This window comes from Ornithorhynchus anatinus, chromosome 4 (assembly GCF_004115215.2).
Source record: "Ornithorhynchus anatinus isolate Pmale09 chromosome 4, mOrnAna1.pri.v4, whole genome shotgun sequence".
NCBI classification, from domain to species: domain Eukaryota; kingdom Metazoa; phylum Chordata; class Mammalia; order Monotremata; family Ornithorhynchidae; genus Ornithorhynchus; species Ornithorhynchus anatinus.
The window spans coordinates 47,888,721-47,908,651 of record NC_041731.1 but is presented as its reverse complement, the minus strand read 5'-3'; the positions used below and the strand labels follow the sequence as shown (position 1 = coordinate 47,908,651).

The 19,931-nt window shown below is 42.7% G+C and overlaps 1 protein-coding gene across 6 annotated transcripts in view; it reads right to left on the bottom strand.

Moving 5' to 3' along the window:
* Window positions 1-19,931, bottom strand: part of RALGPS1 (Ral GEF with PH domain and SH3 binding motif 1) — a 480,822-nt gene that overhangs the window by 373,939 nt on the left and 86,952 nt on the right. For all 6 annotated transcript variants that reach the window (XR_005659940.1, XM_029062600.2, XM_029062604.2 and 3 more), the window contains exons 3-5: window positions 19,257-19,379; window positions 12,665-12,772; window positions 8,705-8,755 (exon numbers count right to left, since the gene is read on the bottom strand). Coding sequence is in view for 5 of the 6 variants with exons in the window: in XM_029062600.2 (XP_028918433.1) it covers window positions 8,705-8,755; window positions 12,665-12,772; window positions 19,257-19,313 (216 nt within the window). In the remaining variant the exon portion in view is untranslated. The remainder of the gene's footprint in view (window positions 1-8,704; window positions 8,756-12,664; window positions 12,773-19,256; window positions 19,380-19,931) is intronic.

Here is a 19,931-nt window from a genome sequence, read left to right as displayed (position 1 = left end):
AATGGGGGTGAAGACTGTGAGCCCCACGTGGGACAACTTGATTACCTATTTATTTTGTTAATGAAATGTACATCGCCTTGATTCTATTTAGTTGCCATTGTTTTTACGAGATGTTCTTCCCCTTGACTATATTTATTGCCATTGTTCTTGTCTGTCTGTCTCCCCCGATTAATTGTTGGTATTTGTTAAGCGCTTACTATGTGCCGAGCACTGTTCTAAGCGCTGGGGTAGACAAAGGGGAATACTACTGTAAGTCCGTCAAACGGCAGGGACTGTCTCTATCTGTAACCAACTTGTTCATTCCAAGCGCTTAGTACAGTGCTCTGCACATAGTAAGCGCTCAATAAATACTGTTGAATGAATTAATGAATTACCTTGTATCTACCCCCATTAGAACAGTAATGTTGGTATTTGTTAAGCACTTACTATGTGCAGAGCACTATTCTAAGCGCTGGGGTAGATACAGGGTAATCAGGTTGTCCCATATGAGGCTCACAGTAAATCCCCATTTTACAGATGAGGTAAATGAGGCACAGAGAAGTAACATGATTTGCCCACAGTCACACAGCTGACAAGTGGCAGAGCCAAGATTCAAACCCATGACCTCTGACTCCCAGGCCTGGGCTCTTTCCACTGAGCCATGCTATTATTAAGAAGTTAGAGCATATAAATCAGTATGCAAAAAGTGCTGTGGTTGGTCATGCTGAGGAAGTAATTGGGAGGATACATCGTGGGAAAATAAATTTAATCTGGGAATGCCTCGGGGAGAAGGCAAAATTTCAGAAGGACTCTGAATAGAGGGAGAGCTGTAGTCACGCAGATTTGAAAGGGAGGGAGTTGCAGCCAAAAGGCAGCACTCTGTGCTTATATACTCATACCTACAGAACAAGAAAGTCATGTTTGAAAATACTCTCTTTAGGAGGACTGGGGAGGAAGAGTTGGTGGAAGCTGTTAAGAGCACACACTTTCAGAGAATGAAAGCTGTAGATGATAAACCACAGTTTGGCTAAAGGTGTGTAATAAACTCTAAGATTTGGTCTAAATGTCTTCCAGTTCATCTAGGCAATGTAATGGTCATGAGGAACAGCATCCTTTTTTCTCTAACAGTATTTGTTAAACACTTACTATGTGCCAGGTCATGGTTCTAGTTCCGCCTCCACCACTTGTCTGCTGGGTGACCTTGGGCAAGTCACTTCAATTCTTTGTGGTTCAGTTACCTCATCTGTAAAATGGGGATTGAAACTGTGAGCCCCTCGTGGGACAGGGACTCTCCCCAATCCAATTTGCTTGTATCCACCCCAGTGCTTAGTACAGTGACTGGCACACAGTAAGCATTTAACAAATAAAATAATAATAATTATTATTATTATACTAAGAGCTGGGGTGGATACAAACTAGTCAGGTTGGACACAGTCCATGTCCCACATGGGTCTCACAGTCTTAATCTCCATTTTACAGATGAGGTAAATGAGGCACAGAGAAGTTAAATGACTTGCCCAAGGTCACAGAGCAGACAAGTGGCAGAGCTAGAATTAGAACCTAGGTCTTCTTATACCCAGGGTTTTTTCCACTAGGCCACTCTGCTTCTCTAATCTTACAGACAACAAACGAAGGATTCAAAAGATTTTTTTTTTTGTATTTGTGAAGCAGTTACTATGTGTAAAGCACTGTTCTAAGCACTGGGGGGGGGTACAAGATGATCAGGTTGACCCAAGTGGGGCTCACACTCTTAATCCCCATTTTACAGATGAGGTAACAGACACAGAGAATTTAAGTGACTTGCCCAAAGTCACATAGCTGACAAGTGGAGGAGCCAGGATATGAACCCATGACCTCTGACTCCCAAGCCCATGCTCTTTCCACTGAGCCATGCTGCTTCTCTGTTAATCAGTCAGGCCAGGTTCCCCTCAAAATGCAAACCTGGAATACAGGGAGGGAGTGTGAATGACCAGGTGCTTGGATTGATGTGGAAGTTCTGAAGTGCCAGCTGGACATGTGCAAATGAAGGACTAATCAGGAAAGGTTTCAGCTTCTTGAAGGAAATGTGATTTCAGAAGAGCCCTGAAGATGATCCTGTAGGATCTGCCAGAACAGTTGTATTTATTGAGCACTTCTGTGTACAAAGCATTGTACTAAGCACCTAGTAGAGGTGCCAGATGAGAGGGGGAAGGAGATCCAGATGGAAGGGAAGGTAGGACTAAGGTTAAGGGCAGGGGAGACAGTGAGAAGGAAACAAGGTGAGGCAGAGGTTGGTTCTGAAATGCTCCTGGTGGTGAATAAGCCAGGATTTGAGGAGGCCCAGTGTTTCTTATACAAGGTATACAGTGATAAGTAGCAACAAATCTTGCATGTGTATAAAATCAATCAACCATATTTACTGAGTGTTTCCCTTTTTTATGGTATTTGCCAAGTGCTTACTATATACCGAGCACTGTAATTAAGTGCTGAAGTAAAATAATAATAATAATAATGTTGGTATTTGTTAAGCGCTTACTATGTGCAGAGCACTGTTCTAAGCGCTGGGGTAGACACAGGGGAATCAGGTTGTCCCTCGTGGGGCTCACAGTCTTAATCCCCATTTTACAGATGAGGGAACTGAGGCACAGAGAAGTTAAGTGACTTGCCCACAGTCACACAGCTGACAAGTGGCAGAGCTGGGATTCGAACTCATGAGCCCTGACTCCAAAGCCCGTGCTCTTTCCACTGCGCCACGCTGCTTCTCTACATACAAGATCATCAAATTGGAGACAGGCCCCATCCCACATGGGGCTCACAGTATTAATCCCCATTTTATAGATGAAGTAACTGAGGCACAGAGTAGTTAAGCGACTTGCCCAAGGTCACATAGCAGATAAGTGGCAGAGTCAGGATTAGAAGCCAGGGCCTTCTGACCTCCAGGCCGGTGCTCTATCCACTAGACCACTGCTTCTTACAATGGGCAGAACACAGTACTAAGAGTTTGGAAGAGTACAATATAACACAGTTGTTAGATATATTCCCTGCCCACAATTATCTTAGAGTTTAGAGGGGGAGACAGGCTTTAATATGAATGAATTAATTATGGATAAGTGGAGCTGAGGGAGGGGTGAATAAAGGGTACAAATCCAAGTGGAAGGATGGTGCAGAAGGGAGTGGGAGAAGAGGAAATGAGGGCTAAATTGTGAAAGGTCTCTTGGATATGTGCTTTTAATAAGGCTTTGAAAGTGGGGAGAATGATCTGTCAGTAACGAAGACAGAGGGCATTCCAGGCCAGATACAGGATGTGGGTGAGAGGTCGGTGGCGAGATATAGACAAGATTGAGGTAGAGTGAGTAGGTTGGCACTAGAAGAACAAAATGTGCAGGCTGACACAGTAGGAAGTCAGGGAGGTAAAGAAAGTGAAGCAAGGTGATTGATACTTTAAAACATAGTGTAAGGAATTTCTGTTTGATGCAGAGGTGGATGGGCAACCACTGGAAGCTCTTGAGAAGTGGCAAAACATGAACTGAACAGTTTTGTAGAAAAATGATCCAAGCAGCACAGTGAAGTATGGATTGAAGTGGGGAGAGACAAGAGGCAGGGAAGTCAGCCAGAAGGCTGATGCACTAATCAAGACGAGGTAGGATAAGTACTTGGATCAACGAAGTAGCAGTTTGGATGGAGAGGAAAGCGCGGATTTTAACGATGTTGTAAAAGTAGAACCAACAGGAGTTGGTGGCAGATTGAATATGGGGGTTGAATGAGAGAGATGAGTTGAGGATAATGCCAAGGCTTGTGAGATGGGGAGGATGGTGGTGTGGTCTATGAGAAAATCAGAGGGAGGACAAGGTTTGGGAGGGAATAGGGGGAGCTCTGTTTTAGACATGCTAAGTTTGAGGTGTCGGTAGGATATCCAAGTAAAGAGGGAAGGCTCTTGTCCCAAAATACAAGTTGGAATTTTTCATGGGCCAAAGGTCCATGTCCTTAGATCCAGAAACGCTCTCTGTTGGAGACAATGGCTTGAGAACAACAATACATGGTTATGTACCTCAACTATGCAATTTACTTGGACTACTTTTAATGTTTATATACCTATGATTCTATTTATTTATATTGATGTCTGCTTGTTTTGATGTCTGTCTCCCCACTTCTAGACTGTAAGTCCAGTGTGGACAGGGATTGTCTCTCTTTATTGCTGAATTGTACTTTCCAAGCGCTTAATACAGAGCTCTGAACACAGTAAGTGCTCAATAAATACGAATGAATGAATGAATGAATGGATGGATGAATGAATGAATGAATGAATGAATGAATGAATGAATGAATGAATGAATGAATGAATGATACAAACCCAATATAACGCTGCAGCCAGCTCAGTGCATGGCCATTGAACCTAGTGACTTGGTGATCACCTCTGACTTAACTGACCCAGGTCATCACACCAGATGATGATGACTTGCACCTTAATAATAATACTAACGATGGTATTTGTTAAGTGCTTTACTATGTGCCAGGCATTTACTAAGCACTGGGGTGGATACAAGCAAATCAAGTTGGACACAAACTTATGTGGGGCTTGCAGCCTCAATCTCCATTTTACAGATGAGGTAACTGAGGCACAGAAAAGTCAAGTGACTTCCCCAAGGTCACACAGCAGGCAAGTGGGGGAGTCGGGATTAAAAGAGTCGGGATTAGAACCCATGACCTTCTGACTCCCAGGCCTGTGCTCTATCCACTACACCATGCTGCTTCCTCCATCAAGATGGGAGGAAACTCCCTATCAGCACAGGAATTCAGTCATGCCTGATTCAGTCAGAAAGGATGATCGCCATCTATGCCCCAAAAATGAGGCAAGAGGACCAATCAGTATAAACCATACAGGACAAAGATGGGTGGTTGGTGAAAATATGTATGCAAGAAAGGGAAAAGGATATCTTTCTGGGCTAAGGTTGCCCATTCAGCTCCACATCAAACAAAAACTCTTCACCATCAGCTTTAAAGCACTCAATCACCTAGCCCCTTCCTACCTCATCTTGCTACTCTCCTACTACAACCCAGCCTGCACATTTTGCTCCTATAATGCTAACCTACTGACTGTATCTCAATCTCATCTACCTTGCCACTGACCTCTTGCCCACATCCTACCTCTGACCTGAAACGTGCTCTCTGGCTCTCCCCACCTTCAAAGCCTTATTGAAGGCATACCTCATCCAAGAAGCCTTCCCTGACTAAGCCCTCATTTCCTTATCTTCCACTCTCTTCTGTGTCATCTTGACTTGTTCCCTTTATTCACCTTGCCTCTCGGCCCCACCGCTCTTACTTACATATCCATAATCTATTTCTTTATTTATGTGCCTTATTATAATTTATTTCTTATTTATGCGCCTCCCCATCTCGACTGTAAGATCGTGGGCAGGAAATATGTCTGTTATACTGTACTCTCCCAAGTGCTTAGTATAGTGCTCTGCACACAGAATGCTCTCAATAAATATGACTGATTGATTGACAGTACAACCTGTCCCCAAGCAACCATACTGTTCAAGTGTGATCTGTTGCCTTGATCCCTGCTATCCGTTCCCTTTCCCCCAAAGCCAACTATGCGAATGATTGACTGATTCATCCTCTTCCTTCCCAAAGATTCCCTCTACCTGGCCCGCTTAGCAAAACTATCAAATTTAAGGTGTTTTTAAGACTGCCCTGAAGAAGCAATAAGTGAGGCATGAAGAGAAGGATGTGTGCACGTCCCACTAGCAGGAGGACGTGTCTACCAACTGTTATACTGTCCTCTCTCACTCTTTATTGCTGTATTGTACTTTCCAAGTGCTTAGTACAGTGCTCTGCACACAGTAAGTGCTCAGTAAATTCATTCATTCGATCGTATTTATTGAGCACTTCCTGTGTGCAGAGCACTGTACTAAACGCTTGGAAAGTACAATTCGGCAACAAATAGAGACAATCCCTACCCAACAATGGGCTCACAGTCTAGAAGGGGAGAGACAGACAACAAAATAAAACAAGTAGACAGGTAAATGTGATTGATTGACTGATTGACTGATAGTCATCTAGGTGTTCTTGAATCTGGCCCAAATAAGGTGACCCCAGCAACCAAGCCCTCAAATAGTGATTCTCTCTATGAAGCCAACCCAGACCAGAGAAAAAAGTTCACTGTCCATGAGTTGAAAAAGGCCCAGATAGCTTTTCTAGACACTGCGTAAAGTGCAGGGATCAGGCAGGGTTAGTGAGCAAAGGCACAGCTTTTCCACAGTGAACCATGGCAGCATAGGGGATGAGGGAGGGAGAGGACAGAGAGGAAGAGGAAAGAGAAGTAGCAATGGAAAGGGAAGCCCCACTATTGGGGAGCTGAAGCACCCTCATAATTTCCCTGGGGACTGCAGTTAAACTGAGGTAGAGAAAAGTAGGAGCTGGGCCTTGCTGGAGCAGTACCAACCAGAGCCTCCTGAAGCTACTGTAGCGAAAAGACTGGTGTTTTCAACAGGAAAACTCCGGGCCCAGCTATGAGACCCTAGGATCAAGGAACTAGGGAACACTGAGAAAAACAGTGGCCCCGAGAAGAAAAGAGAAGGAGAAACTCGGCCCGATCCTGGCTGGTCATCCCATCAGAGGCATGACAGCACTGTCTAAACACCCAAGGAGACCTGACACTGTAATGGCTCCTCTCCGCTGGCTAAGTTCAGCCCAGGAACCGGTGGGCTTCTCTATAACTGGATACCCTAGTGGGCCAATTGAGGGTGGGGAGGGGAATGCAACCTCCCACGCTTTTCTGGGACTAAAAGCACTCACTTACCTTCACAAGTGAGTCTTTTGGGAAGAAATTAGGGCAGTTTTCCAGAGAGGCAAAATGGTTAGAGGAAACTCCTTGTCAGCAATCAGAGGAACCTGGAGAGGGGTAGTCTGCTCTGCCAGGAGGCCCCTGAGCATGCCCAGATCTGGCAGGAGTCCCTAGTTCTCCAGAAAACCACAGAGGAATCTTCTTTGTAATGAGCTGATATGGCTTGCTACCCACTTTCAGAGAATTCACATTATTAGCCCAAGCTAAAACCCTTACCTGGACTGTTTCCAGTAATCTCTATTCCCATTACTTCTTAGACTGCATTCAATTTCCATTCAGAGTGTGAATATAGCCACTGCACAAGGCAAAATTCTATAGATTTCCTACTCGATTTTCATAGTAACCATAGAAGTTACTATGGTTCAGAGGCACGGTGTTAATTAGGTAGCAAACCATAAAATTCAAACAAGATCTTATCAAGACAGATTGTCCAGAAGATTTCTACATGAAATACTGCACCTAGCAAACACTACTGTTTCCATCTTCTTAAATTAAATTATATGCCAATGCATGAGAAGCAAAATACAGTACCTCCTTTCCAGACAGTTTAAAAGTTGTGCTCGTTGGAATGCAACAATTGGTTTAAGCCCAAAAAATTAAAATGAGGTAAAAACCACCATTAAACCTCGACATAAAAAGTTCTTTAGAAATGTTCCAAACTTTCAGTTTAACTCTTCTAGACACAGCATATATTTCTTATTAAAGAAAACCACTGGAGACAAAGTTTCTACTTGAAGGAGACCAACATAGCAATTCCTGAACATGAACAGGGAGACCTCATGGTGCCAAAACACTAACTCTGATGCCCCAAGGAGGCTTGAAGCCAGAGGGATTGAGCCATGGGGAAATACGAGTCAATATGCCATTTTCCAGGGACCACCCAAAGACCCCACGGCATAACAACTAACCATATTTCAGCTGAATAAGAAGAGCTACTTACTACAAAGCTGAAATTCAGTCCCTGGGTGGCTCAGACTAAATCTTCAAACTCTAGGGAGGCTTTGGAGCCTTATGGGGTGCTCTGTGGGTTCAGGTAGATTCTGGCCTGAAGTTGCTGGACTGTTGTGGACAGAGAATCCCCTAAAGAGGGGTGGGTGGGGTCTTGTGTCCCCACCCCCAGCGGCATCTAGTTGGTTCCAGGGTTTTCACCAAGGATTGCTTCCATCCAGACCCTCCAAGCTGATCAGAACTGATGGGGAAGTCTTGGAAACCACCATACCTCCTGAGGGAAATGGAGGTGCTCTCTCCCTCTCCCTCAATCAGGAGCATTTACTGAGTCCCTATTCTGAGCGGGGCACCACACTAAGGACTTGGGAAAGTACAACAGAGTTAGAAGACATGATTCCTGCCCTCGAGGTGCAGCCCATCTACCTCCCCACTAATTCCCCCTGAACAGCTATGGGCTCTTCAGAACTATACCAGTCCTGACCAAAATCATCTTGGGGTTGAGGGTTCTCCTTAATTGAATGATTATCACTCAATTGCAGGGGTCAGCCTACTCCCCTATTTTGTTTCACTGGGCTACTAACCCCAATGCAAATTGCAAAGGAAATGGGCAACCTAAATAGGTAACCTATAATGGGCACACTGACATTTCTCCACCCAGAATTTCCTGTGTGGGACCCTCGAGAACTCACCATCCTTTCCGACTAAAGTATAAAGGTCACAAATTATAATTAAAATATATAGTTATTTTCCCTTACATTCCCCCAATTCTTTGTCATTTTACCTCTAATTTGTGCAGAATCACTACATGAACACAAGTGTAAGGGAAGAATTAAAGAACGCTAATGAATTTTATCATCCAATAATTGTTCACTGTTAAATACAATAGAGAATTTTCTGACAAATCCCATAATGCATAAATATTGTTATATTATTGGTCATGAAACATACCTCTGGCTGTATAGCTTTAAATACTGGTATATCCATTAATGTTATCTGACTCTGAAATACAAGAAAGTCAACATTAAAATACAGTCCATAAAAAAGGGTGTATTTGTTACTTTGCGGGATCCAGTTTACCAAAACATCATTATAACTTAGTGTCAGAGACATTTTCTAATTCACTCAAAAAAAGAGATTACACTGTTGACTAATTCAGCTTAGCATTTATCCTGTTTTGTGTATAATACTTTCAATAACAATGTTAATCACAGAAATTGACACCCCAGTGCCTAGCACATAAACCATCAATGATATTCACTGAGCACTTATAATGTTTAGAGTACTAAGTGCTTGGGGGAGCACAGAGCAGTAGGCACAATCCCTGTCCTTAAAAGGTTTACAATCTAATGTCACAAATCAATATAAATGGATAAGCATCAAATATCATTGTGAGGAAAAGATTCCCAAAAATGTGAGGCTTTAAGATTTAAAAGTTTCAATGAGAGTTGTGATTAAAACTGGCAATAATTCATTCGCTCATAACAGTGATATGCCAAAAGTGCTACTTTATTCTGACTTTCAAATCTCAGAACATCACCACAGTGATGTAGCTGGAAACAAGTTTGGGTAGTAAAATTACATCTACCCAAACTAATCCAAAGTTAAATGAGGGGCTCTATCTAATGTCAATTTAAGGACATTACAATCATGTTCCTTGTTGGCTTTGGAAAATCTGATGCCACATTCAAGGAACTAGATAGAACCACAAGATCTAAATCACAGTGACCTCCTTAGTCTGCTGTGAGTAACCACCTGGAATTCAGGAAACCAAAAGCCATTCTTACTGGGAAAACTTACATCCCAGCTAAAGCCTGCTTTACTGTGACTTTCCTTATGGCTCAGAGTACTTTCAGAACTCCCTCCTGCTTTATTATCTGATAGGCCACTGTTCCCCCCACCTTCAAAGCCTTCCTAAAGTCACATCTCCTCCCCCAAGAAGTCTTCCCCAACTAAACCCTCATTTCCCCTACTGGCCCTCCCTTCTTTGTCATCTATGCACTTAGATCTATACCCCTTAAGCAGTTGATATTCACCCCTAGCCTCACAGGACTTTTGTACACATCCTTAACCTCTTTGGCAGGGGACGTATCTGCTAATTCTGTTGTACTGTACACTCCCAAGCTCTTAATACAGTGCTCTGCACATAGTAAGATCTCAATAAATATCCTTGATTGATTGATTCCATTTTTCCTATCTGTAATTTATCTTAATGTCTCTCCCCGCCCCCCAGACTGCAAGCTCTCTGTGGGCAGAGACATTGTCTACCAACTCTACTGTATTGTATGTACTCTCCCAGCACTTAGTACAGTGTTATGTACACAATAAGTGCTGAATAAATACCACCGATTGATTGATCTCCTTTGCAGAAACTTCTTTTTCTAAGCACAAACATGCTGTTGGCCAGAATATAATTTAGGATTAGTTTTCTGCCTATATAAAAGAAAAAAAGGGTCTTCCACTTCCATTTGCTAAGGAATCACATTAAAGTATCCATAATGGATTTGCTTCTTTAAAGCATATACCAAGTATCTTTCGTAAAACACCGTCCACACTTTCTTTTAGACTGTGGCAGAAAACAATCCCATAACCTTCTACTTGAGCAGAGTGGGAAACTCCAAAGAGATAGGAAAAAAAAGCCGAGTTTTGCAATATTTTCCTCCTAGAAACTGCATAGCAAATCAGAGCATATACTAAGGAGATACTGATGAGAAGCAATGTTCTAAAATTATCAATACAAGACATTATATACGGGCCCCAAGCACTGAAGCAGGGAAGGTACGGTATACTGTCATAACACCTAGTGTCCGTGATAACCAATTATACATTTAACCTTGATGATGATGACGATGATGATACTACTGTTAAGTGCCTATTATGTGCCAGGAACTGTACCTAGTGCTGGGGTGGATAAAAGCAAATTGGGTTTGACACAGTCCCTGTCCCACAGGGGGGGCTCACAATCTCAATCCCATTTTACAGATAAGGGAACTGAAGCCCAGAAAAGTGAAGTGACTTACCCAAGGTCACAGAGCAGACAAAGTGGCAGAGCCAGAATTTGAACCCATGACCTTCTGACTCCCAGGTCCGTGCTCTATCCACTATGTCTTGCTGCTTCTACAGCACCTTCCCATCTGTGTCCAACCTGATTAACTTGTACCTATCCCAGTGCTTAGAACAATCTTGACAATCAATCAATAGTATTTGTTGAGCACTTACAATGTGCAGAGCACTGTACTAAGCACTTGGGAGAGTACACTACAACAGAGTTAGCAGCCATGGTCCCTCTCCAGTAAGCACTTAAATACCATAATTATCTCCCCTCCCTCTACTTTCTTACATTTTATAGAATTTCTATTTCTTGATGAGTCATACCAAAAACATTAAGCAATGTATTTCCATCTGACCTTCAGATGCTCTCATCTCTGAGCAAGTGAGAAGTAGCATGGTTTAGTGGATACAGCATGGGTCTGGGAGTTAGAAGGGCCTCGGTTCTCACCCAAGTTCCACCACTTCTCTGCTGGGTGACCTTGGGCAAGTCACTAGCAGCATGGCTTAGTGGAAAGAGCATGGGCTTGGGCGTCACAGGTCGTGGGTTCTAATCCCTGCTCTGCCACTTATCAGCTGGGTAACTTTGGGCAAGTCACTTAACTTCTCTGCATATTTATCAGCTGTGTAACTTTGGGCAAGTCACTTAACTTCTCTGCACCTCAGTTACCTCATCTGTAAAATGGGGATTAGGACTATGAGCCCCACATGGGACAACCTGATCACCTCATATCCCCCCCAGCACTTAGAACAGTGCTTGGCACAAAGTAAGTGCTTAATAAATACCATTATTATTATTATTGTTCACTTCCCTGGAGCTCAGTTACCTCATCTATAAAATGGGAATTAATACTGTGAGCCCCAGGTGGGACATGGACCATGTCCAACCTGATTAGCTTGCATCTACCCTAGCTCTTACTTATTACAGGGCCAGACATATATGGCTTAACAAATCCCATAATAACAAAACGACAGCAAGAAAAATAAAGTGACCACACCAGGAACCTAGGCACTCACACAACACCTACTTCCATGAAGAATGGGACTTCCTGGAAAGATCCTTAGTGAAGAAGTGCATTTTAGGAGAAAGACTTGTTCTACCAGAACTCAAGGGCTAACCAACATGCTGTGGATTAAAGATAAGTAATTTATCAGGTTTTGGCATATTGACAAGAATCAGACTACCTGCTCTGGGACTGCTGCTCCTTCAGCAAACAATTTATTTTTTCACTTGCACTATGTATAGAAAAAGGGACTTGGTGTCACATAGTTTGTTGCTTTCAGCTACAATGGTAAGCAAAAGATCTCACTGTTAGTACTGTCATCTTTGAATTCCAGGGACAGGTATGTAACAAACACATAAACACATATGTATACAGAGAGAGAGAGAGAGATGTTGTCAAAGATTGGTTAGCTCTGAACTGACTGATACTGAGGCAGTTGGAGATGCTTGAAAGAAAATGGTTTGTTATGGCATGGCATAATGTACTGTTCTGCATAAAATAAAAAATGAGTTTTTTAAATCAGATTATCAATTTAGGGAGGTAGTGTTACCTAGTGGAAAGAGCATGGGTGTGAGAGTCAGGAGACCCAGGTTCTAGTCCCAGCTCTGTCACTGGTCTCTTGGGTGACTTTGAGCAAGTCTTTTAGCTTCCCTGTGCTTCAGTTCCCTCATCTGCAAAGTAGGTATATGAAACCTGCTCTCCCCTCCTCTTAGACTCTGAGCCCCATGTGGGACAGAGACTGTGCCCAATCTGAGTATTTTACACCTGCCTTAGTGCTCAGAAGAGTGTAAGAACTTAATACCACAAAACAGTTTTATACATTTCTATTTCCAATTTTTACCAACACAATTTTACTTACAGCAAATTCCTCAGGAGTTACTTTCAACACATCAAATACAACTGCATCATAGCTTTTATTGGCGTAGTCAGAGCTCCGTCCTTCCAGAGAGTCAGAACTGCTACTGCCCTAAAAAAAAAGGAAAAAGAAAGCCAAATCCTAGTTAAAATGGATTACTGTGTAAAGTGCTATTAATTAACCTCATTCCAGCCAGACATTATTTTAAAGTGTCAAAAAAAACTTGTTAACCAAAACAATAATAATCAATGGTATCTACTGAGCACTTTTTCTGTTCAGAGCACTGTACTAAGTGCTTGGGAGAGTACAACAAAGAAGAATTAACAGAACACGTTCACTCTGATAATGAGCTTAGAACACAAGCTTACAATGCCACTTCTACACAAGAAATTAACTATATCTGAAAAACAACCTCTCTCCTATATTCCGTAGTTTACAAGCATTCTAGGTTTACCGGTTTCTTTCATCTGAGAACTGCTTCACAAACTATACAGAAAGTTGCTGATACAATTGTCATTCATATATATGAACCAAAAAACCTCACTGTTTACTGGTGAAAGGGTTTAATGACCCTGGAGGCTTTGGTTTAGAGTGTCTAATCACAAAGGAAATGCTCAGATTATTCCTGCTCAATATCCTGCCACTATGGAAGCCTGATGCTGGGCTGGATAGGCCAACAGTCTCTTTAAGTATGGCATATGCATACTGAAGAATTCAAATTTCAAATCTGTGGTCATTTAGATTGTTAGGTAACTAGGTTTTACTGAACTCAACCAACTACCTAATAGGCAGGGAAGGTGACTTGGCCAAAACTGGTATATAAAAGATTCTTCAACTACATGAAAAGTAGGAAGCCAACTAAGCAATTAATAATAATAATCATAATAATAATAGTGGTATTTGTTAAGTGCTTACTAGTGGAGTAATTTGATGCCCTGGGTGTGAAAGGTGTCCAGGAGATATCCCAGAGGCCCAACTCCTTATTTAATTAACTCTAAACTGGGCAAGATTTTGTTGTTGTCGTTGCATAAAATAAAACTATTTTATGGTATTAAATTTTGTGTTTTTTAATGGTATTTGCTAAGTGCTTACCATGTGCCAGGTACTGTTCTAAACCCTGGGGTAGGTACAAGGTAATAAGGTTAGATACAGTCCATGACCCACATGGGGCTTAGAGTTTTAATCCCCATTTTACAGATGAGGCAACTGAGGCACAAAGAAGTGAAGTGACAAGCTCCCTGCTCTGGAGAAGATAATTATGGTCATGACAAAGGATTTTTAGATAGATTTACTATGCCAGCTGTAAACATTTCACCAAACAACATCTATTTGGGGGTTCTGAAGGAATTTGGTTTTAAAGGTGTAGAACTTTCATCAATAGAGTACAAACGAACCCTGTCCCAAGTCTGATGGTCACAATTCTAACTCCCATCTATAAGAAAGGTTTCAATAAGGCCTAGTGGAAAGAGCGTGGGATTGAAGTCAGAAAACCAGAGTTCTAAAACCAGATAGGCCATTGGCTTGATTTGTCATCTTGGGTGAATCACTTGATCTTACTTGGCCTCAATTTCCTCATCTGTTAAAATAGGGATAAGATGACCACTCTTCCTACCTCCCGGATTGTGAGTCATGGGTGACATAGGGACTTGGAAAGCATTAAACATGATTATTATTAATATTCCAGAGATGATGCTGGAAATGACAGACTAGTGAGTTTTACTGCTATACCTAATAATAATAATAATGTTAGTATTTGTTAAGCGCTTACTATGTGCCGAGCACTGTTCTAAGCGCTGGGGTAGACACAGGGGAATCAGGTTGTCCCACGTGGGGCTCACAGTCTTAATCCCCATTTTACAGATGAGGGAACTGAGGCACAGAGAAGTTAAGTGACTTGCCCACAGTCACACTGCCAACAAGTGGCAGAGCTGGGATTCGAACTCATGAGCCCTGACTCCAAAGCCCGTGCTCTTTCCACTGAGCCACGCTACCTAGAAACTAGGTAGAATCTCATTAAAGTTAGGATCAGTGAACATTTAGAAAAACATAACCTCTGGAGAGGGAAAAGTGTGTCTGGAAAGGAAAATTATGCCTCGCTAATTTGCTGGAGTTTTTCTGAAAGGTCAATAAGCATGGGGATAGAATGAATCCAGCACCCACAATATACTTAAATTTCTCCAAAGGCCTTTATCAAGACTTCACATCAGAGGCTTTTTTTTGTAAGTTGGAAATAATATGATTAGAGGAAATGTTCTGACAGGAATAGAAAACCAACTAAAGGATAGGAATAGGCCCCTTTTGTATAAACAGTGGAGTCCTTCAAGAATAGGCTTTCATATTAACAAATTATCTAGAAAAGTGAGTATGAAGTTTCTGGGTTCAAGGATGCCTTCAAGGGCCCTTTTAGGTTGGTAAATTGCCATGTAGCTGGAGGAAAAAAAGTAAAGTCAGACCTCAATCAGAAAGAGGCAAATGAAAATCAACACGACCTAGTGCTAAGTAACACACCTACGGAAAAATTATCCAAATTAAATTACATGATGTTGGGCTCCCATCAGTCATGATTCTGGAAAAAGAGGCTATCACTGTAGACTTCTCCCACAACATAGGTCCAAATTATGGTGGCAGCCAAAAAAACCAAAAAGATTATGAATCTTCAAAAGGGGCACTGAAAACAAACCCCAAAGCATAGTTTTACCTGTATAATAATAATAATAATGTTGGTATTTGTTAAGCACTTACTATGTACCGAGCACTGTTCTAAGCGTTAGGGTAGATATAAGGTAATCAGGTTTTTCCACGTAGGGCTCACTGTCTTCATCCCCATTTTATAGATGAGGTAACTGAGGCTCAGAAAAGCTAAGTGACTTGTCCAAGGTCACTCAGCTGACAAGTGGTGGAGCCGGTATTAGAACCCATGACCGCTGACTCCCAAGCCCATGCTCTTTCCACTGTATATAGTTCACCCTGCCCTGAAATTAGGCAAAAACTTCTTGTGATCATAGTTAAAGGAAAATATGATGAAGCTGGAGGAGATAGAGAAAAGGAGGTAATGGAGAAGTGTCTAAATGAAGCTGAACTGAAAAGATAAGGACTCTTTAGTCTGGAAAGGCAAAACTGAGAGAGGTCATTACTGAAATCTAATTAGCTAGGTGCTATGTGCACAGCACTGGGAAACATAAAATAAAAAAAAAAAGAATAAGACAACCATGGACTTTCCGTTCACCAAATCCCAAAGCAGCAGCATGTGGGGGCACCCATTGAAATTTGCAGCTAGTAGGTTCAAAATAATCACCTCTTCATAGAGTAAACTTGGAATTCATTTCAAAAGGTTGGGCAGGGAAAATTATTAGTAGGTCTAAGAGGGGTTGGAATAAATTAATGGACAAGAGATCTAAAATGCATTACTAGGGAATGTTGTGTGTGGGAGTGTGTGGGAGGGGTGGGAGAGGAATCAGGGATTTTAGATGTTCCATTTTCAATCATGAGGAGGGGAACCATCTTACTATTCCTACAAGCATTTGCCACCCTCATCAGGGGATGGAATACTGAGCTTGATGGACCAGTGGTGTGATCAAGTAATGGCAATGTTTATAGTCTTACATCGGGTTCTTGAAGGATGTCCCTGAGGGGCTTGGAGACCTGGCCCAAGTGAGAAATCCTATCTCCATCCCAAGACCCCAGTAACTACTTAAAAGAGCCTTAAATGAGCCAGGCAAATCCTTTCAAGGGACCGTGCTGCCACCATGGATTGCTGAACCCATGAATACCGATTACTGACTGCTCCCTCCTGATGTAGGGACCCTCTGTTGGGGAGAAGTGGTCTCAGGGGCCCCGGTGATTCTAATGGGTTCAGGGGGTCCAGGTAAAACTGAGGGATCACCACCCCCCACGCCCATTATGGAGGGAAGGGCAAAGGGAGCAAAGGGAGGTTAAAGGAGGGATGGCCACAGCTTCTCCAGAGTTCTAAGGTAGGAGGTCTCCAGTTTGCCCCTTCCCCACCACTGTAGGTGGCAACAGTGGTCCTGCCTTGGATTCCCATTTATGTTTCAGAAAACTCTCAAGTCCTCAGCTGTTTGGGAGCAACATCTGCACCTGGTGATCTGGAGCGGCAAATAAATCAATCTAGCACATAATCAATAGTCAATTCACCACTCGTATTTGTTACGTGCTTACTGTGTGCAGAGCACTGTACTAAGCACTTGAGGGAGTATAATACAATAGAGTTAATAGAAACATTCCCTATCCCCAATGAGCCTAGAGTTTAGAAGGGGAGGCAGACACTAAAATAAATTACAGATATACACCTAAATGCTGTGGGGCTGAAGATGGGGCAAATATAAAGTGTTAAAAGGATATAAATCCAAATGTTTAGGCAACACAGAAGGGAAAGGAAGTTGGGGAAATGAGGGCTTAGTCAGGGAAGACCTGTTGGAGGAGATGGGATTTTAATAAGGCTTTAAAGGCAGGGAAATTGGTGGCTCCAGACCCGTGGAATGACATGAGCAAGAAGTCGGCAGCCAGACAGATGAGACCAAGATACAGTGAGTTGGTTGGCATGAGGGAAGCTAAGGGTGTGGACTGGGTTGTCGTAAGAAATCAGGGAGGTAAGGTAGGAGGAGGAGAGTTGATTGAGTCCTTTAAAGCCAATGGAAAGGAGTTTCTGTTGTACAGATGTAGATACAGAGGTAGATGAGAAATCACTCAGAGAAGCAGCACGGCGTAGTGGAGAGAGCACGGGCCTGGGCGTCAAAAGGTCATTGGTTCTAATCCCGGCTCCTCCACTTGTCTGCTGTGTGGCCTTGGGGAAGTCACTTCGTTTTTCTGGGCCTCAGTTACCTCATCTATAAAAAGGGGATTGAGATTGTGATCCGCACGTGGGACAGGGACTGTGTCCAACTCTATTTGCTTGTGTCCACCCCAGTGCTTAGTAAAGTGCTTGGCACATAGTAAGTGCTTACCAAATGCCATCATCATCATCATCATCATCATCATCATCATCATCACTGGGGATTTTTGAGGAGTGGCAAGACCTGGACTGAACTTTTTTTGAGGAAAATGATACAGGCAGCATAGTAAAGTAAGGACTGGAGTGGGGAGAGACAGGAGGCAAGGAGGTTAGCAAGGAGGCTTACTCGGTAGTCAAGGCGGGATAGGATAAGCGCCTTAGTCAGTGAAGTAGCCGTCTATAGGGAAAGGAAAGGATGGATTTTAGAGATGTTGTGAAGGTAGAGCCGACAGGATTTGGTGACAGATTGAATGTGCAGGTTGAATGAGAGCTATGAGGCAAGGATAATTCCAAGTTATGGACTTGTGAGACAGAGAGGATACTGGTGTTGTCTACAGTGATGAGAAAGATGGGGGAGAACAGGGTACTTCTGCAGCCCTGACTTCTCCCCTTCAATGCAGTTTTGCATTTTCTAATGCCTTCAAGATGTCCTACCAACATCTCAAACTTTACAATAATACTAATAATGATGGTATTTATTAAGCGCTTGCTTTGTGTCAGGCACTGTACTAAGCGCTGGGGTAGATACTAGCAAATCGAGTTGGTCACATTCCTTGATCCGTGTGGGGCTCACTGTCTCAGTCCCCATCTTACAGATGAGTTCAATGAAGCACACAGAAGTGAAATGACTTGCCCACAGTCACACAGAAGACAAGTTGGGGAGCCGGGATTAGAATCCATGATCTTCTGATTCCCAGGCCGGTGCTCTATCCACTAACACCATGCTGCTTCTCTAATATGTTCGAAATAGAACTCTTCATCTTTCCACCCAAACCCTGTACCCATCCTAACTTTTCCAACCCGTCAACACCAACAACTTTCTCCCTGTCTCACAAGCTCATAACCTTGGCATCATCCTCAATTCATTTTTCTCCTTCATCCCACACATTCAGTAAGACACCACATCCTGTTAGTCTATCTTCACAATAACAATATCTAGGGAATCCATCCTTTCCTCTCCATCCAAGCTGCTACCACACTGGTCCAAAAGCATGGCACACCCATATTGAATGAGACTTCTTTGCTGACCTCCTTGCCTCTGGCCCCCTCCCCTCTCGACTCCATACTTTCTGCTGCCTTGATCATTTTTCTAAAAATAAATTTCCGAGCTCATTTCTGCAAACGAGTGGGGCAACTATGTGAGAAAATAGAGTATATTTTATCGCTTATGTAGGACAACTCTGGATGTGGGCAGGGATTGGGTCTGCTATATTGTTGTGTTGTATTCCCCCAAGCACTTAGCACAGTGCTCTGCACACAGTAAGTGCTCAATAAATATGACCGACTGATTGGTACTAAGGAATTTGGGCCTGCATTCATTTCTATTTGAAAGGAACAACTTCTGAAACTATGCTGACAGCTCATACGAGATTTATTTAAAATTATCCCCAAATCATAACTGCCAAAAGCATCAAAGAGGACTCTGGTGCTATGAGCGTTCAGAATGACAGCATTCCTATCAAATTTCAGGAAAAAACAACCCTGTTCCTGAGTCAAAGTCTAGAAAGCTTCCTGCCAGCAAGGAGTTCCCCAAGGGCAAGGTGAAACCGCTCTTAGGATTGGGGAAAATGGACAGGGGAACCTTACCTCTGGAGTGGCGGAGGTGACCATGACACTGGCCATCAGGCCATCCCGTTTATACATGCTCTCCCCAGGATGCCGGCAGTTTCTGTTCAGCTCTGCTGGTTACATAGGGTGGATGGAGAGTTCCTGCAAGGCAAATGCAGTAGTGAAAACTTGCCCTCAGAGGTTCAGGATTCAGATGGAAGAAAACAGTCACCATTAAAAGACTACCACAGAGGAGGAGGAAATCTACATTTCAAAAACCACAGAAAATGTAAATCCATAAACCTATGTGAATTTGGTCAGTAGACTGCCAACCTATTTATGGTCCCAAATGAACAAAACCTGACAGTATGTCAGATATTTCCCCTAACTCCATCCGATTTGCTCTTAATTATAGGTTACATTTTGCTTATTTCAGTCTTGTTAGTACTAACTATAGCATCGTACTGCTGTCAAAAACAGTTCACGGCATTACAGAATACCTACATGCTCTCCTCTGCTAGACTGTAATTCCCTGCAGGCAGGGATCATGTCTACCAACTTGACTATTTTACACTGTAAAAGTTCCATAAAGACCACTGATTGAATAACTGACTATATCACCTTCTGAAGATGCACAATGCAAATTTTCTAAATTGGGATTTCTGTTTCACTTTCCCATGCATAACTACACTCAGTGAGCAATCAATAAATGTA